This window comes from Castanea sativa, chromosome 9, assembly GCF_040712315.1.
Source record: "Castanea sativa cultivar Marrone di Chiusa Pesio chromosome 9, ASM4071231v1".
NCBI classification, from domain to species: domain Eukaryota; kingdom Viridiplantae; phylum Streptophyta; class Magnoliopsida; order Fagales; family Fagaceae; genus Castanea; species Castanea sativa.
The window spans coordinates 21,217,540-21,227,919 of NC_134021.1; the positions used below are offsets into that span (position 1 = coordinate 21,217,540).

The 10,380-nt window shown below is 32.0% G+C and overlaps 1 protein-coding gene and 1 pseudogene across 1 annotated transcript; one reads left to right on the forward strand and one right to left on the reverse strand.

Moving 5' to 3' along the window:
• Positions 1 to 566: 566 nt before the first annotated feature.
• LOC142610798 (glutathione S-transferase U8-like) lies at positions 567 to 2,107 on the forward strand (annotated as a pseudogene).
• A 2,536-nt stretch (positions 2,108 to 4,643) lies between these two features.
• Positions 4,644 to 5,927, reverse strand: LOC142611390 (universal stress protein PHOS32). The gene is made up of 4 exons (XM_075783505.1): positions 5,500 to 5,927; positions 5,281 to 5,390; positions 5,018 to 5,136; positions 4,644 to 4,916 (listed from the first exon to the last, which is right to left on the reverse strand). Exons 1-4 carry the CDS (start codon positions 5,672 to 5,674, stop codon positions 4,826 to 4,828), a joined length of 495 nt encoding a protein of 164 aa, XP_075639620.1. The 5' UTR covers positions 5,675 to 5,927; the 3' UTR covers positions 4,644 to 4,825.
• Positions 5,928 to 10,380: the final 4,453 nt, after the last annotated feature.

Here is a 10,380-nt window from a genome sequence, read left to right on the forward strand (position 1 = left end):
AAAAATACTATCTATATTTGTTTTGGATTATTTTAGTTAAATTTTTAATTTTTATTTATTTAATATATTTATTTATAATTTAAATAATTATTAAATTAATTATAACATTATCACAGTTCGACTTCGGTTCAATCTCGGTTCGATCTCAAAAACTTTAAATCTCTCTCTTTTACGGTTCAATGAACTGTTCGGATCTGAAAACTATGTTGTAAAGGTAACTTTTTGTATAGTAAAATAGCTAAAGCTCCACGGATGCTCTAGTCCATTGCTCTAGAGCCTTCCGAAAGAGTATATTCTGTCTCTGGCTGAGGTCATCCTTCAGCTCAACCATTGCTGAGATCATCAATGAACTTCTTTTCTTTTCTTTTTTTATGGGGAGATCGTCAATGAACTATGGCCTGGATTTGCCATTATTGACATTCCAGCACTTACCACAACTGCTTGGCCAAAAGGGAAAATTTGACACTTAATATAACCACGTCCTATGTTAGCATCAAAATTCAAACTAATTGACGAATTCAAGTTGGGTTTTTCCTCTTTAAATATAAAAATCATGCATAGGCTCTATTAAAGGGCATCAGACCCAGAAGGTAGAGACTAGCCCTTGAAAATTGAATCTCATTACAAACTCTGTAAACTGCAGGAACAAAGAGTGTCATTATGGCTGAAGAAGTATTGGTGTTTGGTACGTGGTCAAGCCCTTATGGCCGCAGAGTAGAGATGGCTTTGAAGCTGAAAGGAATAGAGTACAAATACATTGAAGAAGATCTAACTAACAAGAGCCCTTCCCTCCTCAAATACAACCCAGTTCACAAAAGATTCCCGTGCTTGTACACAATGGAAAGCCTGTGGCCGAGTCACTTGTTATTCTCGAATACATTGATGAGACCTGGAAAAATCATCCCATCTTGCCCAAAGATCCTTATCAGAGAGCCAATACACGATTCTGGGCCAAGTTCATAGACGAAAAGGTAAAATATCATTTACTCTCAAAGCTTCTTTCAATTGTAAATTTGTACTGTAATAAACAAACGATATATTTTCTATATTGGACTAAAATTGTATCTGCGCCAATATTAAATATTTTTTTTGTGCGGTTGCTTTCATACTCCTCTCATGTGGGCCTAAGAGGTGAGTTTTTTATTTTATTTTATTTGATATAGAAGGAATGGTGTAAACAGAGTTCAATCTCATGACTATTTGATTTACATTGTTGCTGTAATATATTACCGATTATTCTAAAAGTTTAAATTATTAAAAAATAATTAATTTAATTATTTAGCCACTCTTCTAATAACCCACCCAAAGGCTTTAATGATAAGCCATGTATTGACTGATTATCTATTTGTGTTTTTTTTTTTTTTTGTACAAGCACTCATTTGAGATGCAATTTTTTTAACCTAGAAAAATAGACTGCAAGTCACGCTAAAATTTGAGTTTTCTCTCTTTCTTTTTTTAGTGCTTGCCTGCAATACTAAAAGCTTGCTGGGGTGAAGATCAGAAAGAACGCGAGAAGGCTGCGGAAGAGTTATCTAAGCTTCTACAATTTCTAGAAAATGAGCTCAAGGGAAAGAGGTTTTTTGGTGGAGAGACTATTGGACTGGTAGACATTGCTGCTAACATGATAGGCTACTGGCTTGGAATTTTTGAAGAAGCTTCAGGGGTATCAGAGTTGTTGACAAGTGAGAAATTTCCCAAACTTTTCAATTGGGCTAATGAGTTTGTAAGTGTAAGTGCCATCAAGGAAAGTCTACCTCCTAGAGACAAACATGTTGCCTATATGCGAAAACGCTTTGGGATGGTTAATGCTTCCAAATAATGAACTTATACTCGCCACTCACAATTGGTGCATTATTACTGCATAATAATTGACCACTTTGTCATCAATTGGGTTCTTATGATACTTTGTAATTTCTTGTGATTTGTCTGTAGACTGTAGTAGAAAGAGTTTGTTCTAGCCTTTGAGAGTTTGAGCCCTGTACTTGCTTACCCTGTTGCAGTTTTTCTATGAAGTTTTCTCTACTCTTGGTTGTTCTGTCAATAAAAATTATTAAAAGAAGTACTATTAACTAGTCTTCAACAATCAACATCGCATATTGAACTTTTCCCTATCATCAATATTTCATCAGATTTTTTTTTTTTTTTGGGGGGGGGGGGGGTAAAAAGATACTGCATTAAAAAGAACTAAACAACCAAGGTATTTACAGGGCAGCGCCTACTTAAGTACAAACCAGATAAATCAAAGGCGGATTTTCATATGTTTGCATTTGTTTAAAAATAAAAATACTACTATAGTTAGAAAAAAAATGTTTGAAGAAGTTACCGCTAACCAAATATATAAAATTAATCAATATACTTAGACTCTTAATACAAGAACGTAATTCGTAAATATGCAATTAGATTTACACATTAATTAATAAAAAAGCCACCATCAAGAGCTTTATAGTTGAATGGTTTACTTAATTCTTCTAATAAAAATAATTTGGGTTCAAATCCTCTCTCTTACTCTTTGTAAGGAAAAAAATAAAATAAAAATAAAACAAAATATCCACCGATGACTTAGCATCACTAATGCATGGCATGAATAGATTCAGAATATCATAGACTAGTTACCAATGTCCTTTTTTTTCTTTTAAATTAGTGAAAGCTTAAAATTAAATATATATCATATTGCAGTTAATTGAGCATAAAGTAAAATACAAAGAGAGAAATAAAGGATTTCAAGTTCACATATTTATTTGAAAGACTTAACAAAAAACTTGTAGCTATCGTAAGAAGTAGAGGATTTCTAATTCACACGTTACTTTGAAAGACTTATGAAAAACTTTGGCTTTGGCTCCACCAATGGAGCCCCAATTTTGTAATTAGTGATGCTAAAAATAGCAATGTGACTTTTTAGTACCACCAATAATAATGTTCTAAGCCGTAGTATCAGGGCAGCCCTAGGCTTAGGCCAATTCAGCCATTGCCTAGGGCCCCTTACTAGAGAAGCCCCAAATTTGGGGGCAAATTTTATATATATATATATATATATATATATATATATATTTTTTTTTTTTTGGAGATATTAAAACATTTTAGTTTACATTTTTTTCACTATTAAGAAAGCTCAAAGAATTAAATAATGTTAGAGATAGAGATAAAACGAATTTAAATAAAAAGGTCTTACAAATAGACTTGTTCCTAATCACAAATAATTCAAATAGAAAAATGTTAAAAATACTAAAAATTTTACTATGTAACTTTTATTTATTTAATTATTTTTATACAAGATAAAAATTCTACTCTAGCCTAATCTAAGTGTATATATGTGTGAACCTCTCTTCTAGAAACTTAAATCTCAGTCATTGCCCCTCACACCCTACAAGAACTTATACTTATGGAGTAATCACTACACCAAGGGTGCTTGATGGTCTCCAGAACTTTTATAATTTGATGTGACAATGAAAAAAAAATCATATTAAAAAGTAAAATGAATGGATTTTAAAAAAATTTATTATGTAAAATACTAGTTAAATATTATTTAAGTGATAACCTAAAGGCCCCATTTGAAGATTTCGTGTTAGGTCTACGAAAGGCTTGGTCCGACCCTGCGTAGCATCACTCCATTAAAAATTCCCCAATAAATCTGTGCCACACCATCATGGACGGAGCCATTCATGGACATTGCCCCCCTAATTTTTTTTAAAAAATAATATAATTATATAATTATATATTTAGGTACTAATTTTAGCAACTTCGTTCAATAAAGTTACATTTTGTCCCTCTTGTTAATCATTATAAGAGAAATGCTACAGTAACAAACTTTTATACAACATTTTTGCAGATTATTAAGGTAACAAATTCTTACTAGTTTGCATCTAGGTCCACTACTTACATCACTTTTTTACTTATTAATAACCACTAATCACAACAAAAATTTGTAAAAAAAAAATGGTAGATCTAGTATTTTCCTCCTTTTAAAGTCCATAAAAAAATTTATAGATCTAAAATCTAAAAAAAATAAAAATAAAACCCAAATTATTAGCCCAACAACAAAAATTACTAATAGGCAATAAAAAAAATTGAGACTAATAAACCAATTTTACCAAAAACAAACAACTTAGCCCTTTGAAAAACTTTAAACAAAATAATTTTATCATTACCAACAAAAGACACGCTCTACACACACATAAAAAATAATAACAAAAGAAAACTTTTGCAGGCTAAACAATAGAACCAAAAGCTAAAACCAAAGTCACTGCATATAGCTAACAATAAAACCACCCCTTTGTCTCCAACAATCCAACTCCTGACTCCGTTCCTGCACACCACACCACTAAACATAAATCTAAACCACCCATCCATATGATATTATTGTGTATGCCAAATCTCAATCAGGGAAAAAATATAATAAACGATAAGACAAGGACTTTTTTTTTTTTTTGGTTGACAAAGATCGGCAAAGAATTTAACCCAAAAAAGAAAGAGTACTAACAAAGATCAGCAAAGAATTTAATCCATAAACCAAGAGACTTCTGAACCCATCCGTTTCTTGACTCTTGTGGCGTATGTTTAACTTTCAATTCCAAGAACAAATATCTAGATTCTAGAAAGAAAAATTATTCAATTACTACGGCGTAGTGCTCATCCGTTCTCTCATATGTACTACGACCAAGTAAGATTATTCTTCGTAATTGATGATAAGGTGAATACATATCCATCCATTTGGTTTTCAATAACAGTCCAAAGAGGAAAGTATCTAAAATTCAGGAAAACATAAAATGTAACATTGCTCATGCTATTGATCCGTAATAGAATAGATCACTCAAAATCCAAATCCAAATCAGTGCTGGCCAACGCTTGAATCCTTGACTACAGTCACAGGGCAAGAAGCATGTGTTATCACATAGTTGCTCACACTCCCCAGAATAATCCTGCTTTCCACAAGACACGATTTCAATACATGCATACACATCTAAGACACATAGAAAAGATAGATTTGTATTCTATAAGAATGAAAGATTAGATCTTTTACCTTTGGATAGTACCAAGTCCCCTGCTTCCCATTACTAGAGAGTCCAGCTTCAGATCTTCAACAGCTTGTAGAAGCTTCTCCCTTGCATCTCCCCAGTACAATTTCGTAACAATGTTCACCTAAAACCACATTCATAACACACCCCAACCCAAAAAAGGCAAAAATATTAAAGCCATATAGTCGAAATTATTAACAACAGACAATCTCAATAAAGGCAAAGGGGGGAAAAATCCATAAAGAAATAAAAAAAAAAAAAAAAAAACCTCTTTCTGTCTCGAAGCAGTGTCAAGCGTATCAAGAACTTCAATATCAGTCTGAACATTGTACTTCTTCATAACCTCGGGTTCTCTGAACTCAGACAAAGGAATAAGAGCTACAAAACAAACCCATATTATAAAAGATCAGATCATATCCAGTACAAAAGATATAAGTAATTCAATTGAACTTTTAGAAACAAAAACTGTAACATTTAAGAGACATACGAGAGCCAGACTGAGCCCAAAGCTGGCCGCGAGACTCATCGAGACTGTTGGGATTGTTGTGGATGATGAAAAGGGTGTCACCTTTGTCTGCCAAATTATCTATAGCCCATTTTAGAGCGTTCTTGCTGCTCTTTGAGAAATCCATTGCCACACCTATTTTCCTATCCTTTCCCATTGTTTTCTTTCACTCTTGCTTCTTTCTTTTCCTTTCTTCTTCTTCTCTCTTTTGAAATCAGAAGAAAAAGAATAACGCGTTTTGTGTGTGTGAGCGTTACAAAAGATGAAAAAGCCAAAGCCAAGAATCTAAAGCGGAGACAGTGGTTACTGTCTGGTTTTGTTGTCAGGGATTGGTTTTTTTTAATGCTTAATGGTTAAGCAGGTAGTAAAGGGCAATCTTCATATAGAAGACGACAAGATACAACACACCAAATGGGTTCTTGAAAAGAATACTTGTACGCTCCATTGTTGATACGTATAACTGAATCAGGGCCATCCACGTTTGCACGCGTGTCTACTTGATGATGGGTCCAGATGTTATAGTACACGCTTCCTCACCGTTAATGGTTGCGTGGAAACATTATAATGAGTGCGTTGATAATACTTTATTGTGGTACCCTCTAGCATTTTCCATACACTGCGGTAATTATCGTGCTTGGATTTGGTTTTTGGTCTACAGGTAGACTGTGGAGTTTGGATGCAACTGAGCAGCTCCATGTGACTGCCAGCTCCTCAAATATTCCTCATCTCTAATATATATATATATATATATATATATATATATATATAACGGAAGCATATGATTTTTTACAATTTTTCATATCAACATAATATTTAAATAAAATTATTAATTTATTTAAATAAAATTATTTTTTTAGTTTAAACTTAATAAGAAGTTAAACTATATCTTTTTAACAAATTTAACTTAAATAAAATTATTAATAAAAAGTTAAACTGAAACTCATCATTATCATTTTTTTTAAATAAAATTATTTTTATTTAATCCAAACTTAATAAGGAACGAAACTCTATCTCTCTAACAAATTCAACTTAAACTCAAACTCAACCATTGATAATTTATAAATTTTTCCAATACTAATTGAAATCTTAAACGTGAAGTGGCCTTATCCATTAAATTCCCTCGGAGGCCATGAGACTCTTTACCCGCAAAGTTCTCACATATATTCAAATCCATTCAATTCAAGCTTAAATGGTTCCATGAACCATGGAATTGAGAAGTTCAAAAGTTGTTAGGAAGTTTGAGTCTATCTAAATCCCCGAGCTTATCATATACATGGCATGTATATAACCCAGCAAGTATTTCTCAACCTCACACACTCAAAGGAAGGAGAAAAAACAATGGCAGAACATAGAGTTAGGTATATTGGGGTTGTGACACCAACCAGTAAGGGTAGATCAAGCAAAAAATTGGTGAATGAATCATGAATACTATAAAAGTAATGCAAACTCCAATTTTTTTTTTTAAAGCCGAGTAAAGATATGAGTTCATCTTATATTATTTTCTTCTACTCTACTTTGTTAAAAAATAAAATTATTTTATGATTTTTCATGTATTTAAAAAAAGTAATTTTCGTACATAAACCACCAAACTCTCTTTAGCCTTTTTTTACAAGATAAAAAAGTTTGCAATAATTAAAATTATTCTTTTGAATGTAAATTATCTTTCTCTTATATTTCTCTATTGTTTAGTCATATATATTTTGTTTTGTTTCAATAATTCCTACGCAATGAATCATCTGATTCTTTAATATTTTTTAGTCTTTTAGAAGTTTTAATATCTGAATTTTTTAGAGTACGTTAAATTGTTTGACAAATTTTTTGTAAGTCATTGCACGTTCAAGCAATAACTTCTTCATCAAATTGTAACACAAATTGAAATTATACAAGAGCAAATCATCCAATGGTGTAGTTTCTTAATCAATTTAAGATTTTATAAAATTATTTTAGTCTACCTCACAAATAAGTAGATTTCTGTGCATTAGCTACAAAATTGGTTGTAACCTAAGGCTACAACCTTTCTCAAGACCATTAACATTACTATATATTTCAAAAATCTAACCACTAGATTGCATGTTCTTTACACTCTTGATATACATGTCAAATTTTGTGTTAATCAAATATTATTTACTATACGATCTATAAGATTATATTTTATGCATACTTATCAAAAAAAAAAAGATTATATTTTATGCATAATTTTAAACTACGAAAACTTGTTAAAACAATTTATTGATGACATAACTATTGATCTTTAATTTTCTAAAAAATTTGCAAGCATGGAGGATATAAGAAGAAAATATAATCCAATAGTGGATTTATCAAAATTCAATTCCAGTAAAAAGATATTGAGTATGGTTGTAGTCTTAAGTTACAACCAATTTTATAGCTAAACTTTGTCCATTATTAAATTCATCATTGTTAAAACTTATGAGAAAATTAGTATTTCAATATGATATTTGATAAAGCACAGGTTCGTCAATTGTATTGAGTTCGTCTAGACGGAACCGAATGGTTGCTGGCGTCGTGGAGGAAACAATCAACTTCATGAAAATGGACACCAGTATGATGCCTGCCACAACGTCTCCGATGCTAAAGTTAGTATATCAAGGGTTTAAAACAATATTCAAGAAATATAATGAGTAAGTGCGTTCTCTATCATTCATACCTCTCCCTGGTGCTTGTGAGTACCGTATATATATGTTCTCCTGGCTTCTAACCGTTGGAGCAGTGATTGCAGCTATAATGCTCCTATTGGTAACGCCTTGTGTCCTTTTAATGTGACCTTTAATGGGCGTCCAACGGTTTACACAACTGTTTATGTAACCATCTGAGAGGTTATCCTCTTATTAAATGGCTGGGTATCTTTGTCATTAATGCGGGTGTCCGGTTGGCTCGTCGCAAGAGATGACTTCGTCACTAACTTAATGTCGTCTATATGAGCTGGAGGCGTCAATCCCATCAATATTGGAGCAGAAAATCATAAGTTTGAATTTTTTTTCTTGTATCTCCCATTTGAATGATTAAATTTAACATTTTGTATGAACTATGAACATGAATGGCATCTTGTTTATGCCAACCACATAAATACCTATTTGTTAGAGAGAGCTATATTTTGATTCTACCTATCCAACCCAAAAAATTAGCACACTCATTCACTTCACCAACCACATAAATACCTATTTGTTAGTGTGTGCACTTTGACAACCTTGCTTGGGAATGGTAACAACTTGCAAAGTTGCAAGATGTCAAAGGTAAGAGCATTCTCATCAAGAGTAGCAAAAAAATGTTATTTAGACACATCAAAAAGACTACTTTATTATTTTAACACACCATTTTACAATTCAGTATTCATTACATCTTCTATTCTTCAATTCTATACATTAAAATAAGGGTTAATTATAGATTACCCACCTGTGGTTTGGTCTGAATTTAAGTTGTCTACTTATGGTATAAAAATTGTCACTTTACCCACCTAAGGTTAGCTCTGTTAGACTACCGAAACCCCCCTGTAATACTTCTGTTAGAAAAACACCTTTTTATATGAAAATAAAACATAAAATGAATCAAAAGGTTAGGTTTGAAATTTTTTGAAAAATGAATGAACAATTGCAATACGCATGGAATTTCCAATTATCTATGTTATCTCTCAAAAATGGCTTTCACAGCCACCTCCTCTCCTCGTCCATCCTTAGTCCTCACCAATGTTTCACACCCATTTCCAAACTGGCCGCCACCACCAGAAAAAAAAAAAAAAAAAAAAAAAAAAAAAAAAAAAAAAAAAAAAAAAAAAAAAAAAAAACAACAACAACAACAACAACAACAACAACCAATGTGGAAATTCAACCTGAAGGAGAAGTTGCATGCTTGATTTGAAAACAAAAGAGAACAAGAGTGTACTTTTGGAGAATTGAAGATCAGCCAAGCATGAAGAGTGATGGATATACCCTTTTTTTTTTCTCTCTCTCTGTTTCTCTCTCTGGGTAATTTTCAGCTATACTACTCTATCGGCTAGTGGCCAAATCCATATCATTGTAGTCCTTTAGATACACTTCCTTGCTCTTTTCACAAAATCAAGAGGCAAACCAAAAGCTTCAAGCAATTCCAAAAAATAAAAATCTCTACAAAAAGTTTTCCTAAAGTGCGAATCAGGATTATTATGGTTTGGTCCTTTATGGTCTTCCTAAATTTTTTTTTTGGCTTCCTACTGTTAGTGGATCTAGTTATAGTTGTGCCTCTGCCTTTATGTCTAACTCATCTTCCCCTTCTAAGTTTTCTTCGGCTATTTTGAAATTTTTGGTTCAAATATTTATCGATTAACAAAAATCATCTTATCAAACAACTTTCCAAAATGGGAGCCAATATTGTTTGATTTTGTTGCATTCTTGTAATTGTTGCTAGGAGTTTTGAACATGAGTTCCTAATGCTAATCTTACAAAACCCTCACTTTTTTTATCTTATTTTTACTTTTTTTTTTTGGTTTTGGGAGGAGAGAGACATAAAATGAAAGAAAAATACAGATTTACCCTTGTTTTTAATAGTGGTGGGTTACAAAAGTTAAACGGAATGAATCTCAGGTAGGTAAAGTGACACTTTTCAAACTACGGGCAGGCAATATGAATTCAAGCCAAACCACAGGTAAGTTTAGTGTAATTAACCCTAAAAATAATATATACAAATATTAAAATAATATTAAAAAAAACCAACACTGAAACATTTGAAACCAACACGGTAACATTTGAATAAACAAATAATGAAAAATTTGGCAACATGTTATAGTGCAGTTTCATTATGAAACTGCTTAATGAAATTGCACTATAGCATGTTGCAAAAAATTTTGAGATTTGGAACATCTCATGAAACATA